This window comes from Bufo bufo, chromosome 4 (genome assembly GCF_905171765.1).
Source record: "Bufo bufo chromosome 4, aBufBuf1.1, whole genome shotgun sequence".
In the NCBI taxonomy this organism is placed as follows: Eukaryota; Metazoa; Chordata; class Amphibia; order Anura; family Bufonidae; genus Bufo; species Bufo bufo.
In genome coordinates, this window is record NC_053392.1 from 421761524 (window position 1) to 421783006 (window position 21483).

Below are 21483 nucleotides of genomic sequence, written 5' to 3' on the forward strand. Positions count from 1 at the left end.
TCTTTAACAGTGCCGAAATTATTAAGTTTTATCATCTTTAAAGGGATTCTGTCACCAGGATTACATAGAATGTAAGATAAGAACCATTTGGCCCATCTAGTCTGCCCAATATACTGAATACTATGGATAGCCCTATCCTATATGAAGGATGGCCTTATGCCTATCCCATGCATGCTTAAACTCCTTCACTGTATTTGCAGCTACCACTTCTGCAGGAAGGCTATTCCATGCATCCATTACTCTCTGAGTAAAGTAATACTTCCTGACATTACTTTTAAACCTTTGCCCCTCTAATTTAAAACTATGTCCTCTTGTAGCAGTTTTTCTTCTTTTAAATATTCTCTCCTCTTTTACCTTGTTGATTCCCTTTATGTATTTAAAAGTTTCTATCATATCCCCTCTGTCTCGTCTTTCTTCCAAGCTATACATATTAAGGTCCTTTAATCTTTCCTGGTAAGTTTTATCCTGCAATCCATGTACCAGTTTAGTAGCTCTTCTCTGAACTCTCTCCAAAGTATCAATGATATGTAGATATTTATATGTGACCATTAGTCTTCATGCAGTGTTTACAATGATCCCTCTGTTTATGCTCTGTGTGCCTTATATTCTTATAAAAAGCGATCTTATTCATATGTAAATCACCTCTGTCACGATCTCCTGGAGCCCAGCCGCGCCCATCGATCCGGAGCCGAGCACCGCCTACTACTTAATGTATTCACTGCACTATCCTGACGTCATGTAATCTCTGCTCTGTAGTCTCGCGCAGGCGCAGTGGACACTGTAGTCTGAGCCCGTGTGGACTACTGGCACCGGCTTCAACTTGTCCACTGCGCATGTGCCGGCTCCCTGCGCACCCCGATCGGACCGGAAAATACTTTTTCATTGGGATCATTGTAAACACTGCATGAAGACTAATGGGCACATATAAATATCTACATATCGTTAATCCTAGTGACAGAATCCCTTTAAAAATAAAATGCTATTAAAAGCTGTATGAATCTATTAAAAGCTTATAAAACTCTTACAATCTTTAATAATAAAATCATTAAAAACAGACTATGACAAAATGAAAAAGGCACCCAACTTTCCCGGGTGCCGATAACACGTTGAAGCCATATTCGTCCTTATTTTTGCCCGCAGCTTCCATTTTGTGATATACAGCGCCCATTTTGCGAAGAGCACAATAGCTAATTTCGGCACCCAACTTTCCTGGGTGCCGATAACACATTGAAGCCATATTCGTCCTTATTTTTGCCCATCAGGGTATGTTCGGACATGATGAAGGCATGTTCGGACATGTCCCAAGACGTTAAGAGCGGCAAAATCTTTTTGTCTCGTTAGGAAATTTGCTTCATTACGAAATTATGTTTAATAAAAATCTAAGGCATACGTGATTTAAGCAAAATGTCTTTATTTACGACGCATCATGGTACATTTTTCAATAACTCAGTAGGGTTTGTGCGTAATTACAGTAACGTACACATAAGCCAAATATGGTATAGACACACCATATATCAATTAAGTTTTAATATCTTTAAAAATAAAATGATATTAAAGGGAACCTGTCACCTCAAAAATGCATCTACATCCCCCAGCAGTACCTCATAGTAGCCCGCAGCCTGTTAATAATCATATGCTTCATCCTGTTGTCAGATGCTGCACAAGTTCAAAAAACGCGGTTTTATTCTCCATCAGCGCTATAGTGCCGGCCAGCTTGAAGTCAAATGGGCAGCGGCCTCCTTGCTTCAAGCAAGGTAACCACGTCCCCGAACTGTCCCCTCTTGCCTGAGAGTAACAGCCTGCAGTGCGGCCGCGATTCCCCAAGTCTCGTGCATGCGCGGGGCGGTCTTTAATAATGAGCTATTCTATCTCCTGCTGCCGCTGTTAGCCAGGATTTGGTGGCGCAATGTGCATGCGCGAGACTTGGGGAATCGCGGCCGCACTGCAGGCTGTTACTCTCAGGCAAGAGGGGACAGTTCGGGGACGTGGTTACCTTGACTTGAAGCAAGGAGGCCGCTGCCCATTTGACTTCAAGCTGGCCGGCACTATAGCGCTGATGGAGAATAAAACCGCGTTTTTTTTAACTTATGCAGCATCGGACAACAGGATGAAGCATATGATTATTAACAGGCTGCGGGCTACTATGAGGTACTGCTGGGGGATGCAGATGCATTTTTGAAGTGACAGGTTCCCTTTAAGCTGTGTGAGCACATGTCAGAATGTTACTCAATTACCAGATTTTATATTTAATATTACTCAATTACCCGATGTTATATCTATCTGTTATCTACCCAGTTATCATTTCAAAAATATACAAATATAAAAATATATATAATGCCATAAATCTATATAAATATACAAAATATAAATCACATTTTTATTTATTTATTATCATATTTAATAATATTATAAATATAGTGCTTCCATGGGGTTCTGTGCCTCTGTTCCGCACCGCAGCTCCGGGTTTGCGGACCCATTCAAGTGAATGGGTCCGCATCCGTGATGCGGGGTGGACAAAACCGGTGCCCCGTGTATTGCAGAACCGCCGTATGCGGGCCGCACAATGGCCGTGTGCATGAGGCCCCAGACTGGTCTAATTAGCATGTGCGTTTTGGAGTATGTCTCTATGAAATTAAACAAATGAAGTCGCAACTCACCCCTCAAAAAATAGACAGAAGTACACCAGCCCTGGGGTGGCATAGAAAATAGGCTGTTTTTACGACTAAATCTGGTGTAAAATAAGGCACACCTACATAAATAGGGAAATTAGGCACAAAAGTTTGAAAACGTCAAAATTTGTCTTAAAATTCAAAATAGGAGAAATAGGTGCAAAAGCTGCCAAAACAGGCACAAAATCAGTTGTTAAATGAGACTTAGAAAATAAGACAGTCAGTCATAAAAAGGCTTTTTACTCCTAAAAACAGTCAAGGACACTTTAGTAAATGTGCCCCACTGTGTTCGCAAATTTTTTCTACACCAGAAAACTGGCGCAGGGAGAGGATACATCTCCCCCCAAAGTACTTTTCCTTCCTGCAGGATCCACCTCAAACCACAACTCCACTTTCCTGGTGCAAAAGCTTTTCTCACACACACACATTATTCCCCTCCAGTCACAACCTCATTACACAGTAGTAAAAAATAGTTGTAGAGCAGCACAAAATGGATCTTTTGACCTGTCCGGAATGCATCAGCCATGGTGGAACCGCCAATCCAACGCCATCCCATAGGTACAAGTAGATAAGGAGAGAGAGGTTCACTGCAGCATATCCAGTGTGACTTTTTACTTGGGGACCAAGAGTGCACACACCAATACACGACGTTTCAGCTACACAGTAGCCTTTCTCAAGTATACTGGTACAAAATTCATTGAACATATAAATACTATAATGAGCCCCCCATGTGACAAACTATAACCAATAAGGAAGACATACTGCTTAATATCACCTGTGTGCTAATTAAAACCATCGTTGCTGCCAATAAAAATGTTGCTTCAAAGGTCAAAAGTACCTGTTATTCATTAGGCAGCCTCCAGCTGCACCTCCACACTGGCCATACCTGTCGGCGGCTCTATGGTCCTACCGCGCATGTCCGTGATGTCATCCCGTCTGTGAGTGGGAGGGACGCCGTCGCCACTGTCAGCCAAGAGGCCGCTCTCCTCCCCAAGCAAGCGCCGCATGTGAACCAATAGACAGCGCTATTCATGGTCACATGTCAGGCGCGTCATAGATCATGTGACTATCACGTGACACGCAAAAGGTCCTAGAGATCCGAACAGGGTACAACAATAGATCCAATACATAATCAATGCTAATATATTATAATAGATGAACCTAAAAAAAGCGCCATCATATATCCCACATAAAACTATGTCTGGTATATATATTAAGCAGATTGTTTAGACAAAAGGCCCATATAGTCGCCAACTGGATCCATGTATAGACAAGATTACTTAACACTGCCATTATCAACAGGTATTGTCATCAATCAGATGCCAAGAACATACATCTATGACACAGAATCAACTAATACAAAAGGGAGCAGATGATCATATAAGTAATGTGCTAATAAATATTTCTATTCTGTGAATAAAGAAGTGTAAAACAATTATGTATATATATACACCATAAAATACCCAGTAAAAACATGATATACTGAATTGGACATCAATATTTAAAAAAGTACTCTATCTGTCTACATTATTTGCATTAAACTCAATATTCAATCCCTGGGGTTGTAGAGCTTGTAAAGTAAAAATCCATTTTAGCTCTTTTTTCCTTAGCATACGTTCCCTGTCACCTCCTCTTTTTATCAAAATAAACGGGAAACAAGGCGCTCATAGGGTAGTAAGTTTTGGGTACCAGATTTAGAGAGTATGCTGTGTCAAATGTTAAACTCACCTTCTGGTGTTGTGCGTGCGTCAGTACAAAACTTGCAAAGGCGGGGCTGGGCGGAAGAAGGGGGGGTTTATGCTGCCGGTATCTGTGTGATGTAGAGTACTGTGAAAAGCTGTGTACTGGGTCGTACACGATGTGATACCTCAATTGCGAGTGACGTCTTTTTAAAAAAAAGGTACCATATTTTTCGCCCAATAAGACGCACTTTTTCCCCCAAAAAAGTGGGAGGGAAATGCCCCTGCGTCTTATGGGGCGAATGCGCTGTGCGCGTCTGTATTCGGCGCAGGCGCAGTGAATGTCTGACCGCTCCCTGCACAGACATCTCCACTGCGCCTGCACCGATGACCGAGATATCTGTGCAGGCAGTGGTCAGACATTCCCTGCGCCGAATACAGACGCGCACGGCGCAGGCGCGAGAATTCGTCCGCTGGCTCAGATGGAGGATGGCATTCAAGAGGAGATGGGCGGGCTTAACGGACGAGCGGGGCGGCATACATTGTGAGTAGACGGAGCCTCTAGGTGCTGAAAAGACGCCCCCATAGCACCTAGAGGCTCATTAGCATATTAATAAAAGTTCGTTTTTTGTGAAACGGATCCACACACAGGTCTGAGAATAGCATTGTTAGGTAGATCAGACACTAGCAGATCGCTAGTGTCTGAGAGCTAATTAGGTCAAAATGAGGTGGTAGAAACCCTTTAATTAACCTGTGAATGTCCTCTTCAGTATATAAGTATGCACTCATATTGGTCCTCTCAGAGGTCTTACCTGATCCAGGGGGTACTTCCATCGGTGTACAATAACCATATGCTAAAGAAAAAAGAGCTAAAATGGATTTTTACTTTACAAGCTCTACAACCTCATGGATTGAATATTGAGTTTAATGCAAATAATGTAGACAGATAGAGTACTCTTTTAAATATTGATGTCCAATTCAGTATATCATGTTTTTACTGGGTATTTTATGGTATATATATACATAATTGTTTTACACTTCTTTATTCACAGAATATAAATATTTATTAGCACATTACTTATATGATCATCTGCTCTCTTTTGTATTAGTTGATTCTGTGTCATAGATGTATGTTCTTGGCATCTGATTGATGACAATACCTGTTGATAATGGCAGTGTTAAGTAATCTTGTCTATACATGGATCCAGTTGGCGACTATATGGGCCTTTTGTCTAAACAATCTGCTTAATATATATACCAGACATAGTTTTATGTGGGATATATGATGGCGCTTTTTTTAGGTGCATCTATTATAATATATTAGCATTGATTATGTATTGGATCTATTGTTGTACTCTGTTCGGATCTCTAGGACCTTTTGCGTGTCACAAGATAGTCACATGATCTATGACGCGCCTGACATGTGACCATGAATAGCGTTGTCTATTGGTTCACATGCGGCACTTGCTTGGGGAGGAGAGCGGCCTCTTGGCTGACAGTGGCGACAGCGTCCCTCCCACTCACAGACGGGATGGCATGACGGACATGCGCGGTAGGACCATAGAGCCGCCGACAGGTATGGCCAGTGTGGAGGTGCAGCTGGAGGCTGCCTAATGAATAACAGGTACTTTTGACGCAACATTTTTATTGGCAGCAACGATGGTTTTAATTAGCACACAGGTGATATTAAGCAGTATGTCTTCCTTATTGGTTATATTTTGTCACATGGGGGGCTCATTATAGTACACTGCTCAAAAAAATAAAGGGAACACTTAAACAACACAATGTAACTCCAAGTCAATCACACTTCTGTGAAATCAAACTGTCCTCTTAGGAAGCAACACTGAGTGACAATCAATTTCACATGCTGTTGTGCAAATGGGATAGACAACAGGTGGAAATTATAGGCAATTAGCAAGACACTCCCAATAAAGGAGTGGTTCTGCAGGTGGTGACCACAGACCACTTCTCAGTTCCTATGCTTCCTGGCTGATGTTTTGGTCACTTTTGAATGCTGGCGGTGCTTTCACTCTAGTGGTAGCTTGAGACGGAGTCTACAACCCACACAAGTGGCTCAGGTAGGGCAGCTTATCCAGGATGGCAGATCAATGCAAGCTGTGGCAAGAAGGTTTGCTGTGTCTGTCAGCGTAGTGTCCAGAGCATGGAGGCGCTACCAGGAGACAGGCCAGTACATCAGGAGATGTGGAGGAGGCCGTAGGAGGGCAACAACCCAGCTGCAGGACCGCTACCTCCGCCTTTGTGCAAGGAGGAACAGGAGGAGCACTGCCAGAGCCCTGCAAAATGACCTCTATCAGGCCACAAATGTGCATGTGTCTGCTCAAACGGTCAAAAACAGACTCCATGAGGGTGATATGAGGGCCCAACATCCACAGGTGGGGGTTGTACTTACAGCCCAACACCGTGCAGGACGTTTGGCATTTGCCAGAGAACACCAAGATTGGCAAATTCGCCACTGGCGCCCTGTGCTCTTCACAGATTAAAGCAGGTTCACACTGAGCACATGTGACAGACGAAGAGTCTGGAGACGCAGTGGAGAACGTTCTGCTGCCTGCAACATCCTCCAGCATGACCGGTTTGGCATTGGGTCAGTAATGGTGTGGGGTGGCATTTCTTTGGAGGGCCGCACAGCCCTCAATGTGCTTGCCAGAGGTAGCCTGACTGCCATTAGGTACCGAGATGAGATCCTCAGACCCCTTGTGAGACCATATGCTGGTGCGGTTGGCCCTGGGTTCCTCCTAATGCAAGACAATGCTAGACCTCATGTGGCTGGAGTGTGTCAGCAGTTCCTGCAAGACGAAGGCATTGATGCTATGGACTGGCCCGCCCGTTCCCCAGACCTGAATCCAATTGAGCACATCTGGGACATCATGTCTCGCTCTATCCACCAACGTCACGTTGCACCACAGACTGTCCAGGAGTTGGCAGATGCTTTAGTCCAGGTCTGGGAGGAGATCCCTCAGGAGACCGTCCGCCACCTCATCAGGAGCATGCACAGGCGTTGTAGGGAGGTCATACAGGCACGTGGAGGCCACACACACACTACTGAGCCTCATTTTGACTTGTTTTAAGGACATTACATCAAAGTTGGATCAGCCTGTAGTGTGTTTTTCCACTTAGATTTTGAGTGTGACTCCAAATCCAGACCTCCATGGGTTAAAAAATTTGATTTCCATTTTTTAATTTTTGTGTGATTTTGTTGTCAGCACATTCAACTATGTAAAGAACAAAGTATTTCAGAAGAATATTTAATTTAATTCAGATCTAGGATGTGTTATTTTTGTGTTCCCTTTATTTTTTTGAGCAGTGTATTTATATGTTCAATGAATTTTGTACCAGTATACTTGAGAAAGGCTACTGTGTAGCCGAAACGTGTATTTGTGTGTGCACTCTTGGTCCCCAAGTAAAAAGTCACACTGGATATGCTGTTGTGAAACTCTCTCCTATCATTACACAGCGACGCAGAGCCACGTGACGCCGTGCGGTAACACGTGCGCGTTGTTTTGGTGCGTCTCTGTAGCTCAGCTATGGACGTGAGACGGCAGTGGTATGCGCATGCGCATGCGCTGTTCGATGGGAAGGAGGCGGAATAATGCGAGAACTAGTGTGTGAACCGCGCAGGTCTATGACACACTGATCTCCCCTGACATTCCCGGCCTGGCCAACCAGGCGCTGACACCACCGGCGCCGCACTGAACGGCCGACAAAGAACCCGACTGGTGATTCCAACATGTCGCAGACAGCCATGTCAGAAACGTACGGTATGGAGGCGGGGCCTGGGTTGTGGCGTAAAAGCATAGGACTGGTGGCGGCTGCTACAGGTGCCGGGGGAAGGCGGCCGCCGCCTATCTAGGCGCTGTGTCCACAGATACTGGCGGCTCCGTCCGTGCGGTACCTGAGCGGTTCTGTGCCATCTGTTGTAGTTCATATAAATGGGTTCATGTCAGTTTGTTTGAGGCCACTCTTGGAGCCACACCATATGGAAACCACAAGTGGAACCATTGTAATTCGGGGACATTGGGATCAGTATTATGGTGACCCCAGCATTTCCATTGTATACAGAATGTGACCAGAGCCTTCACCTAGAGGATAAACCATGGATGGTGCTGGGACATCTCAAAGGGTGTCCTGGTAAGACATTATCCCATTTCCAAAGGGTATCCTGGTAAGACATTATCCCATTTCCAAAGGGTAGGGCATAACTATTAGATCGCAGGTATTAGACCACCTTACCAGAATACCATTTTAACCCGTTAGTGACTGCCAATACACCTTTTTACGGCTGTCACTAACAGGCCTGCTGGATCAGCAGAAGAACTGATCTGGGTCGTTTACCCTTTTAGATGCCGAGATTAATAGTGACCGTAGCATCTCAGTGGTTTAGAGGGAGACGTCTTCATATATGGAAGCCTGAGGCCTGCTTTCCGTTCTTGCCCATCAGACTGCCTGTCAGTATAGCACTGACAATATAGTACATTGTACTTGGTATAAGCATTAGGACTCATGCACACAAATGTATGTTTTTTTTGCATCCCAAATGCGGAACCATTCATTTCAATGGGGCTGCAAAAAATGGAAATGACTGTGTGCATTCCGTATCTGTATGTCTGCAAGTCTGTCCCACAAAAAGATACAGCATGTCCTATTCTTGTCTGTTTTTCCTACAAGGACAGGCAATGTTAAAGTGGATTTTATTTTTATTTTTTGCAGATCTGTGTTTTGAGACCACAAAATACACACGGTCATGTGCATTAGCCCCTACAGTGTATTACAGAAGCAATCAAAAGATCACCTTTTAAGGTCCCCTTTGTGGGCTAGTAATTGGTTAAAAAAAAGGTAAAGCAGTTGTCTCTGTTCAGCAAGTGGCATTTATCATGTAGAAAAAGTCAATTCAAGGCACTTACTAATGTATTGTGATTGTCCATGTTGCTTCGTGGCTTGATTCATTTTTCCACCAGATACATTGCTTGTTTCTATGGTTACGACCACCCTACAATCCAGTAGTGGTGGCCGTAATTGCACACTATAGAAAAAAGCACTAATCTATATACGTTACTACAGTCCCGGCCATCAGAGAGGCCAGTGCCTTTTCCTATAGTGTACAAGCATGACCCCTGCTGATGGATTACAGGGTGGTCGTAACCATGGAAACGAGCAGTGTATAATGTGCTAGAAAAATGAATCAAGCCAGCAAAGAAAGCAATATGGACAATCACAACACACATTTTTTTTTTTAAATCAGATAATTTTTATTAATAGCTTTTGATATATACCATTAACCCCTTAAGGACTCAGCCCTATTTCACCTTAAAGGCCTCTGTCACCCCACTAAACTGTTATATATATTTTTTGGTTACTTAGAATGCTTATAATGCGATTTATGCATACATACTGTAATTAATCATTTCTGTTCAGCTGATTTTGTTAAAAACGTAGTTTTAAAATATGCAAATTACCTTGCTACCAACAAGTAGGGCGGCTACTTGCTGGTAGCAGCCGCATCCTCCTTTCCTAAAGACGCCCCCTCCGCATGTTGATTGACAGGGCCAACGGACGGGATCGTCCTCTCTCTGGCCCTGTCTGCTATCAAGATCTCGCGCCTGCGCCATAACGGTATTCAGTCGGCGCAGGCGCACTGAGAGGCGGACGCTCACTCGGCCGCTCATTCCTCAATGCGCCTGCGCCGGGTGTAGATGTGACGTCATCGGCGCAGGCGCATTGAGGATGGAGCGGCCGAGCGAGCGTACGCCTCTCAGTGCGCCTGCGCCGACTGAATACCGTTACGGCGCAGGCGCGAGATCTTGATAGCAGACAGGGCCAGCCAGAGGACGATCCCGTCCGTTGGTCCTGTCAATCAACATGCGGAGGGGGCGTCTTTAGGATAGAAGGATGTGGCTGCTACCAGCAAGTAGCCGCCCTACTTGCTGGTAGACAGGTAATTTGCATATTTTAAAACTACGTTTTGAACAAAATCTGCTGCATAGAAATGATTAATTACAGTATGTATGCATACATAAATCGCATTATAGGCATTCTAAGTAACCAAAAAAAAAAACAACAGTTTAGTGGGGTGACAGAAGCCCTTTAAGGACTTGGCCATTTTTTGCAAATATGACCAGTGTCACTTTATGTGGTGATAACTTTAAAACGCTTTAACTTATCCAGGCCATTCTGAGATTGTTTTTTTTGTCACATATTGTACTTCATAACACTGGTAAAATGGAGTAAAAAAAAATAATTTTTATTTATAAAAAAATACCAAATTTACCCAAATTTTGGAAAAATTTGCAAATTTCAAAGTTTCAGTTTCTCTACTTCTATAATACATAGTAATACCTCCAAAAATAGCTATTAGTTTACATTCTCCATATGTCTACTTCATGTTTGGATCATTTTGGGAATGCCATTTTATTTTTTGGGGACGTTACAAGGCTTAGAAGTTTAGATGCAAATCTTGAAAATTTTCTGAAATTTTCAAAAACCCACTTTTTAGGGACCAGTTCAGGTCTGAAGTCACTTTGTGAGACTTACATAATAGAAACCACCCAAAGTGACCCCATTCTAGAAACTACACCCCTCAAGGTATTCAAAACTGATTTTTACAAACATTATTAACCCTTTAGGTGTTCCCCAAGAGTTGATGGCAAATGGAGATGACATTTCAGAATTTCAATTTTTTGCCAAATTTTCCATATTAATCCATTTTTTCCACTAACAAAGCAAGGGTTAACAGCCAAACAAAACTCTATATTTATTGCCCTGACTCTGCGGTTTACAGAAACTCCCGATATGTGGTCGTACACCACTCTACGGCCCCACGTCAGGGCTTAGAGGGAAAGGAAAGCTGTGTGGTTTTTGGAAGGCAGATTTCGCTGGACTGGTTTATTTACACCATGTCCCATTTGAAGCCCCCTGATGCACCCCTAGAGTAGAAACTCCAAAAACGTGACCCCATTTTGGAAACTACGGGATAGGGTGGCAGTATTGTTGGTACTAGTTTAGGGTACATATGATTTTTGGTTGCTCTATATTACACTTTTTGTGAAGCAAAGTAACAAAAAAATAGAAATTCTGAAACTTCATCTCCATTTGACTCTTGTGGAACACTTAAAGGGTTAACAAAGTTTGTAAAATCAGTTTTGAATACCTTGAGGGGTGTAGTTTCTTAAATGGGGTTTTTGGAGTTTCTGCTCTAGGGGTGAATCAGAGGGGCTTCAAATGGGTCATGGTGTCAAAAAACAAGACCAGCAAAAACTGCCTTCCAAAATCCATATGGCATTCCTTTCCTTCTGCGCCCTGCTGTGTGCCCGTACAGAGGTTTACGACCACGTATGGGGTGTTTCTGTAAACTAAAGAATCAGGGCAATAAATATTGAGTTTTGTTTGGCTGTTAACCCTTGCTTTGTTACGGGAAAAAATGGATTAAAATGGAAAATTTGCCAAAAAATACCTGTGTTTGGCACAGTTTTTATTTTTTATTATTTACAATGTTTATCTGACAGATTAGATCATGTACTATTTTTATAGAGCAGGATGTTACGGACGCAGGGATACCGAATATGTTTACTTTTTTAAATTTATTTAAGTTTTACACAATAATATCATTTTTGAAACAAAAAAAATCATTTTAGTGTCTCTATAGTCTGAGAGCCATAGTTTTTTTTATTTTTTGGGCCATTGTCTCATGTAGGGGCTCATTTTTTGCGGGATGAGATGACTGTTTGAATGGTACTATTTTGGCGTACATACGACTTTTTTTGATCACTTTTATTACCTTTTTTTGGAAGTAAGGTGAGCAAAATTTCAATTTCATCATAGTTTTTATTTATTATTTTTTATGGCGTTCACCGAGCGGGAAATGTAACATGACCGTTTTATAGATCGGGTCGTTACGGACGCGGTAATATATAACATGTGTAGGGAATTTTATTTTTTTAATTTTTAATCAGGGATAAATGTTTTTTTTTTTTTTTTTTTTTTTTCATTTATTCACTTTTTTACAATAGTTTTTTTTACCCAGACCCACTTGGTTCTTGAAGATCAAGTGGGTCTGATGTTTGTGTAATAATGTACAGTACACTATATAGTGTACTGCACTGTATTTCACTCACACTTTGTCTGAACAGATCTCTGCCTTTAGCACAGATCTGTTCAGCACCGTGGACAGCAGGATACCTGAGAAGGCGTCCTGTTGCCTTGGGAACCTTCCCCGTCTGCCACAACTGAGCAGACGGGGAAGGGGAGGGAGGAGGGCTCCCTCCCTCTGTCACCCCATCCTGTCCGGGGGCTGCAAAGGCACAGAAGCCCCCCGATGGGAGAGGGAGGGAGCTCCTTCCCTCTTCACCTCTTCCATTCGGCGGTCCCTACAGACCGCGGCATGGAAGGGGTTAAAACGGCGGACATCTGCACAGATGTCTGTCATTTGAATCGGAGTGTCAGCAATGAGCTGACACTCTGATTCAACCGCTCGGCCATCCTGAAAATAAACAGGGGGCGGGCGGAAGATCGCGCACCCGCCCCCACACTGCCGCCCGCCTCCCGCACCGCCTGCAATCCTCCCCCCCCCCCACTCTGCGCCTACAGGCACAAAAACACAGAGGCCTGGGGGGGGGGGGGGGTTTAACTTTCAGAAATATGGGCACTTTGAGGTTTCTGATCCCTGCGGTCCGTAACTTGCATAATCGCTAAAAACCGCAGGTCTGAATTGACCTGCGGTTTGTAGCGATCGGCAATGCGGGGTGGTCACAGGACCCCCCCTAGGCATTGTCACAGGGTGCCTGCTGAATGATTTCAACAGGCACCCTGTTCCGATCACTGCCAGCTGTGCGGCATTGATCAAAACTACACAGGACGTACCGGTACGCCCTGGGTCCTTAAGGACTCGGGAAACAGGGCGTACTAAGTCCTTAAGGGGTTAAAGGGAATCTGTCACCACGTTTTAGGCTATAGAGATACGGACATTCACGGCTAGATCGCCGCTAGCATGTCCGCAATATACCTGTCCGCTTTTATTTTCTTTAAAAAAGGATTTTAGAGATATGTAAATTAGTCTTTTAAGGTGACCAAGGGGCTGTACAAACCTTCCTGCATGCGCAGTTCCTTCCTTGAGGCTGATGCCAGCACAGGGAAGGAACACTATACCGGCACTGCGCATGCGCGAGCTCGCGCATCGCGAGATTACGGCTATCTAACGGTGACGAAAGGAGGAGATTCGGAGGACATAGGCGGTGCTGGGCTCCTTCACAGGCGGGCGTGGCTGGGCACCAGGAAGGTTCGTGCAGCCCCTTGGTCACCTTACAAGACTAATTTACATATCTCTCAATCCTTTTTTAAAGAAAATAAAAGCGGACAGGTATATTGCGGACATGCTAGCGGCGATCTAGCCGTGCATGTCCGCAGCTCTATAACCTAAAACTTGGTGACAGAATCCCTTTAAAGTACATTTTATACAATCAAGTACAAATTGTGTCTACATATTGTTTTCAAATCACAACACATTAGTAAGTGCCTTGTAGTATTAACTCTCTCTACATGATTTTATGCTATTTGCTGAAGTAAGACAACACCTTTAAAGGGAATCTGTCACCTGGTGTCACCATTTCGTCCACAATGACGGCTTAACCTGGAGATTGACCCCTTGACCTCTGTAGAGGCAGGAACACAGAGTTTAAAAGGCCACCACCCACTCTCACCCTCAGTGTTTCCTGTCCCTACGGGGGCACCTCACAGAGAGACCTCCTGTGGGAGGTGAAGAACATCACCCTTTGTTTTTGTTTTTTAATACCTTACAGTATTTTTATCCTTTTCCCTCTGCCCTCCGGCGGTTCCTTCCAAAGCTGGGCAGAGGAAGACATAATGGAGCTGCATCTCGTTCCTGTCCAGCAGGGGCCTGAATCTCTCCTCATTCGCAGGGTCCCCCTTCCCTTTATTGGGAAGCTGACCGCACACCACAGAGCTGGCTGCACATGGATTCCTGTGTGTGAAGCCGCAGCGCTGCGCTCTGCTCGGGACCGGCAGGAGGCTGAGGGAGCTGAGTTAGGAACCCGGGCACGCTCGCACAGTGATGACTTCAGACGCCGCGCTGGCATTGAGAGGCAGCAGTTTGAAGGGACTACTGCTGCCTCCAGATTGAAGTTCCTGCACCAGATGTCAGCCCCTGCAGGCAAAATGGATCCTACAGATGCCCCCTCAGTTACTCCAACCGTGAATTCCCCTGTGGGGAGAAAAATGTGTATCATGATGACATGCTAACTGTGTATAGTCCACTGATACCTGGTTGCTCCTCTCTTATAGGGAGTAAAAGGCTAAGGTCCCTAGATGCGCTACTTGTGGCAAGAGATTATCTGGAAAGTACAAAAAGAAGCTGTGCCAAGCCTACATTAACGAGCTTGTAAAAGGGGAGCAACCGTCCATACTTATGGAAGTTAAATCAATGATCCAGAGCGAGATAAAATCTTCCCTGGCCTCTCTCAGATCTGCCCCTCCTACTACGCCTGCGAAAAAATCTAAGGTGTCCGCTCCATCCTCCTCTGAATCAGAGGACATGGACGAGGAGGCTTCCACCTCTAGACAGAACGTAGACGCACTGTCAGAAAGAGAACTAGTGGAAGACAGTAAAAAAATACTTATTTTCGTCTGAGGATATGGAGGAGTTATTGGGCGCCGTATGGGCAACCATGGGCATTGAGAAAGTACAAAAACCTTGATCAGTCCAGGATGAAATGTTTAGGGGACTCAGAGCTAAACAATCAAAAAGATATGATCCTGGATGAATGGATGGATCCAGAGATGAGATTGGGAGTCTCCAGGGAATTCAAAAACAGATTACTGTTTGATCCAACCGATGTAAAGATATTTAACGAAACACCGAAAATTGACGTCCAAGTAGCGAAAGTGGTCAAGAAAACCTCCCTTCCATTCGAGGATTCCTCTCAGTTACAGGATCCGATGGAAAGGAAGGCGGACTCACTCCTAAAAAAAATCTTGGGAAGCATCCATGTTTGGAATAAAAACGAACATAGCTGCAACCTCTGTAGCTAGGGTCATGTATTTTTGGCTTAGTGAACTGGAAAACCATATTGAAAATAAGACCTCGAAAGAGGAAATCCTAAATTCTATCCCACTCCTCAAGTCGGCCACAGCATTCTTGGCAGATGCCTTCAGCTGAGTCCATGAGGTTTTCGCCGCCAAGGATGCCGCTCTCTAAAATTCCACAAGGAGGGCCCTGTGGATAAAATCGTGGGGAGGGGATAGAACGTCAAAAGCAAAATTATGTTCTATCGCTTTTTCAGGGGAATACGCTTTTTGGTCCCGCACTGGATTCTTCCCTGAGGAAAATAAAAAGAAGCCCTTTCGTTCCTTTAACACCCAATCCAAGTCCTATAGGGGAAAAGGAAAAACTGGTAGGTGAAGCCACCAAAAAGGGGGGAAAGGCAAGAGGGTTCCTTCTCAACCCCCAAAACAAACAGTCTGACAAACAATGACGCCTGAGTGGGAAAAAGGTTGAGGAAATTTCTATCCCACTGGGAAACCGTGACCCAGAACCCCTGGACCTTGGATATCTTAAACGGTTACCGAATAGAATTTTCCTCAGCCCCTCCAAAAAAGTTCCGGATAACCTCCCACAGCCCAAATGTTCTAGGAAGGAGTTGGCGGGGGGTCCTACAGTTAACAGAGTCAGGGGGGGGGTGGTAAAAGTCCCCAGTTCAGAAGAAGGAACTGGTTATTATTCAAACCTGTTTTTGGTTCAGAAACCAGACGGATCCTTCTGTACTATCATAAATCTAAAGGGGTTAAACAGATCCATTGTATACAGAAAATTCAAAATGGAATCTATAATGACCATCATTCCTTTAATCAAAGACTGAGATTACATGACATATAGAGGAGATGACTGGGCACACCTAAGATATTGGTAACTAATATTTATTATAGTAATTAAAAATAGTTTAAATGACAAATACGATACAAAAAATATGATATCGGAAATATACAGTACGACAATGTAGGCTTATATCGCTTCCACGCTATAAGCAGCACTCATGCAAAAATTCTGTATGTTTGTGGTTGAAGTGGAAATCAGTCACTCATGGATGACGGTATAAGATACCTGTGACTGATAACCTCACTCCAGACACAATGCAAGTGGATGAAGTAAATGCATAGTGATGATAGAATTTGGCATAAAATAGCAATAAAAAGTGGCAGTCTTATACCAGTTAAAATGCAGTATTAGCAGTAATTATCTTATAAAAATACAAGCCGTAATCATCTGATAAAAATATAAATATATAATAATGAAATGAGATGAAAGTTCACTGACCCTAATAGGTCAAATGTCCGGGTACAACAGATGCCGATTTAAAGTAGCGAACTAGCGCTATATGGAAAAAGTGCAATAGTCATAAGTGATAACTTGCTCCGTAGCTGACCCAGCGGCGTCCCGCTTTCGGTCAGAGAAAGATCCAGCAATAAAGCAGTAGTTAGTTAAGGAACACTCTTACCGGTGTTGGAGGGTTCTCACACATAGGATAAACCTCTGCCGTCTATCGGAACTTACTCCCGGTTTTCTTATTGCGGTCGGGTGAATCCCACAGTTGGTGATATGGGTCACCTGTTAGCAGTTAGGTTGCTGCACGCGGTCCCGCTTGTTTGGATCCGATTGCGATATCACAACCTTCCGGGCAGAAGTTTCAGGCCCGCTGTTCTTTGCAAAACGGTTCAGAGTTGTTCCTGAATAGGATCGATGTGGTGCACTCACATGAAGTTGTACTTGGGGGGGGGGTCAGACCAGACGCGTTTCGGGGCTATAGTGTCCCCTTCCTCAGTGGCTATCTGATCTCCCCAAACGACCATCCTTTTATGCTCTACAAAACCCGGTTCGGATTCTGGTTCCGGAAATCCTATTAGAGTCATTATCCAGTCGGGAATTACTTCCCTTATTATTGTACTGTAGCGGTTTTTCTTATTTCACTTATTTTGTCCGTTGTTAATGTATACCCGCATCTGTAAGTACTTAGTGTCTTATGCGCTTATTCAGCTAGGAATAGATAGCAACTATATAATATCGTTGCGATTCTCTTGCGTTTCTGTTGTCACTATAACCTACCCAGACAACTGCATATTATATATTATTAAATATGTTAATAAAGGGTACAGCAAATATAGCAGACAGTTTCAAAAGCATTATGAACACACTGTGTATATGTGATCAGAAGGTATATTCTAAAGTGTCATAAAATAGGGAATAGATGAATTAAAAAAGGGAGGGGGGAAAAACATTTCCAAGTCTGGTAGAGGTTAGGGAGTCATGGATTGTGCAGAATGCAAAATAGTGATACATATGTGTCCTAATAGCAAAAAATAGAACAAAAATGTAACAATATATAAGTACACATCTGGGAGATTGTGTGTGTGTGTGTGTGTGTGTGTACCTATGGACATGAACACATGTACACATGTATCAATATATAACCACAAATCGGTTTATATTAATTCCTCCCTAGAATTCTGGAAACTATGTATATCCAATTATCTATATGTTTAACACAAGGTAGTGTCTGGAAATTTATGTAAAAATTATAAAAGATTAATAATAATAGATATAAAAATGTATTGTTTTTAAAACGTTATTTTATGCAGAAAATAAATAAATTTTAAATTTGATACAAAGCATTTCAGAAAAAATCCCCAAAATTCAGCGAAGTGATTAAAATTCAAAAAATTCATAAAGTTTGCCCAAAAAGATTTTTTCGTGGAGAATTTGGAATGGTCTTGTGCCATACACAGTCGGTCGGTGCACCACGGTGTAGGACTGCCGTCAAGAGGGAACCCGCCGGGACAGAAAGCTACTCGGCAGAGCTCGCCCTCAAAGGCAGGCCCCAACCCATATTTATAGAAAACCAAAAAGTTCATATTCTGCATTTAAACCGTCTGGGATCATAGTCTCCATTTCAAAGATTCTTTGTGTTTCTAATCTCGACATTTTGCTAATGTGGTTCCCTTTTCTCCAACTTTTTGGTACTTTATCTATGGCCGCAAATTTTTGGATTGGATGGATCACTGTTATGAGCAATTTTAAAATGTTTAGACAGTGAGTGGGTTTCTACTCCCTTTTTAATGTTGGATATATGTTCGGAAAGACGTTTTTTGAGGGTTCTTTTAGTCCTACCTATGTATTGGCGTTTACAGGGGCACTCTATCATATAGATGACATTCTCTGTACTGCAAGTTAGAAATTCTTTTATAGTGTGTTTGTACCCGTTTGTGGTTGCAATTATTTCTTTTGTTTGTTTGGTAAATGATGTTAGTTTGCAGTTACCGCATTGACCACACCTAAAAAAAAAACCCTTAAGATCCATCCATTTCTGTATTGATGGAATATTATTTTGTTGTTGTTCGTCCTCCCTAACTGTGGGGGCTATCTTGTTTCCCAAAGTTGGTGCTTTGGTGAAGACGATCAAGGGTTTTGGTGGGATAATCGTCCCTATAATTTTTTCTTTTTTGATGATGTCCCAATGTTTATGTATAATATTTTTAATCTTGCCATATTCGCTACTATATGGTAGTATTATTTTCACTTGATTATCTATTTGTTCTTTACGACTATTGTTTTTATGATTAAAAAATTATTTTCTATCCATTTTAATAACTTTATCTAATGCCAAATTTAAAATTTCCTCTGGGTATTCTTTCTTTAAAAATTCTGATTTTCATCTTATCCGCCTCTATTTCGAATTGGTCCTTCATTGTGCAGTTTCGTCTTAATCTCTGAAACTGGCCCTGCGGAATATTAATAAGCCAGCTCGGTAGGTGCCAGCTATTGAATAAAATATAACTATTCCGTGTGGAGGGTTTAATGAACGTGCACGTTTTGAGTATATTTTCATCTACATAAATTTTCAAATCTAAAAATTCTAAAATTTCTTTACTATTAGTCCCTGAAAATGTAAGATTAAAATCGTTATGATTAATATCATCTAAAAACTCTTTAAGTGACTCGGGGCCTGATTGCCAAATAAAAAACACATCATCGATGTATCTCTGCCAGAGCACCAGGTCCGTCCCCAGTCTGGGAGCCACAAATTGTTCTTCCCAATCTGCCATAAATAAATTGGCATAACTGGGGGCGAACCTGGTGCCCATGGCAGTGCCCCGAATCTGCAAATAAAAAGATCCATTAAAATAAAAATAATTATGATTTAAAATAAAATCAATTCCCTCAATTAAAAAGTCTATCTGTTCTTCTGTGATGAGTTGTTTTTTTTATTGCTTTTTTACCTTGTTCATGGTCTATGACCGTATACAAGGATTGGACATCCAAAGAACCCATTATCCAGTGTTTTTCAAATTGCATATTCTCTATTTTTTTGATAATCTGCGTTGTGTCTTTCACATATGAGGGTGTATTTTTCACTTTAGTTTGAAGTAAGGTGTCAATGTACATTGAAAGATTTGCTGTTAGTGATTCAATCCCTGAAATGATGGGGCGTCCAGGTGGGTTTGATTTATCTTTATGTATTTTCGGAATGCAATAAAACGCCGGTATCCGTGGATATTTGTTTAAAATTAAGTCATGTTCTTCATTATTTAAAATTCCACTATCTAATCCCTTTTTGCAGAGATTCCCTAGGTTTATGTAAAATTGGTCAGTTGGATCACTTCTAAATTTTTGGTATGTGCTAGTATCTGCCAATTGGCATAAGCGTTCCCCATTATACTTGTCTGTATCTTGAATCACTATAGAGCCTCCTTTGTCCGCTGGGCGGATTATTATAATATTCTCTTTTTGTAGGAGTTTAAGTGCTGCAGTTTCTTTTTGTGTTAGGTTGTTACGTTTATACACTGCGTGCAGAATTATTAGGCAAATGAGTATTTTGACCACATCATCCTCTTTATGCATGTTGTCTTACTCCAAGCTGTATAGGCTCGAAAGCCTACTACCAATTAAGCATATTAGGTGATGTGCATCTCTGTAATGAGAAGGGGTGTGGTCTAATGACATCAACACCCTATATTAGGTGTGCATAATTATTAGGCAACTTCCTTTCCTTTGGCAAAATGGGTCAAAAGAAGGACTTGACAGGCTCAGAAAAGTCAAAAATAGTGAGATATCTTGCAGAGGGATGCAGCACTCTTAAAATTGCAAAGCTTCTGAAGCGTAATCATCAAACAATCAAGCGTTTCATTCAAAATAGTCAACAGGGTCGCAAGAAGCGTGTGGAAAAACCAAGGTGCAAAATAACTGCCCATGAACTGAGAAAAGTCAAGCGTGCAGCTGCCAAGATGCCACTTGCCACCAGTTTGGCCATATTTCAGAGCTGCAACATCACTGGAGTGCCCAAATACACAAGGTGTGCAATACTCAGAGACATGGCCAAGGTAAGAAAGGCTGAAAGACGACCACCACTGAACAAGACACACAAGCTGAAACGTCAAGACTGGGCCAAGAAATATCTCAAGACTGATTTTTCTAAGGTTTTATGGACTGATGAAATGAGAGTGAGTCTTGATGGGCCAGATGGATGGGCCCGTGGCTGGATTGGTAAAGGGCAGAGAGCTCCAGTCCGACTCAGACACCAGCAAGGTGGAGGTGGAGTACTGGTTTGGGCTAGTATCATCAAAGATGAGCTTGTGGGGCCTTTTCGGGTTGAGGATGGAGTCAAGCTCAACTCCCAGTCCTACTGCCAGTTTCTGGAAGACACCTTCTTCAAGCAGTGGTACAGGAAGAAGTCTGCATCCTTCAAGAAAAACATGATTTTCATGCAGGACAATGCTCCATCACATGCGTCCAAGTACTCCACAGCGTGGCTGGCAAGAAAGGGTATAAAAGAAGAAAATCTAATGACATGGCCTCCTTGTTCACCTGATCTGAACCCAATTGAGAACCTGTGGTCCATCATCAAATGTGAGATTTACAAGGAGGGAAAACAGTACACCTCTCTGAACAGTGTCTGGGAGGCTGTGGTTGCTGCTGCACGCAATGTTGATGGTGAACAGATCAAAACACTGACCGAATCCATGGATGGCAGGCTTTTGAGTGTCCTTGCAAAGAAAGGTGGCTATATTGGTCACTGATTTGTTTTTTTGTTTTTGAATGTCAGAAATGTATATTTGTG

The 21483-nt window shown here is 42.8% G+C and overlaps 1 protein-coding gene across 1 annotated transcript in view; it reads left to right on the plus strand.

Annotated features, from left to right (window-relative positions):
- The first annotated feature begins 7938 nt into the window (after positions 1-7938).
- Positions 7939-21483, plus strand: part of RAB4A (RAB4A, member RAS oncogene family) — a 204972-nt gene continuing 191427 nt past the window's right edge. The window contains exon 1 of the mRNA XM_040429311.1: positions 7939-8127. Within this exon, the coding sequence (XP_040285245.1) occupies positions 8097-8127 (31 nt within the window). The 5' untranslated portion in view covers positions 7939-8096. The remainder of the gene's footprint in view (positions 8128-21483) is intronic.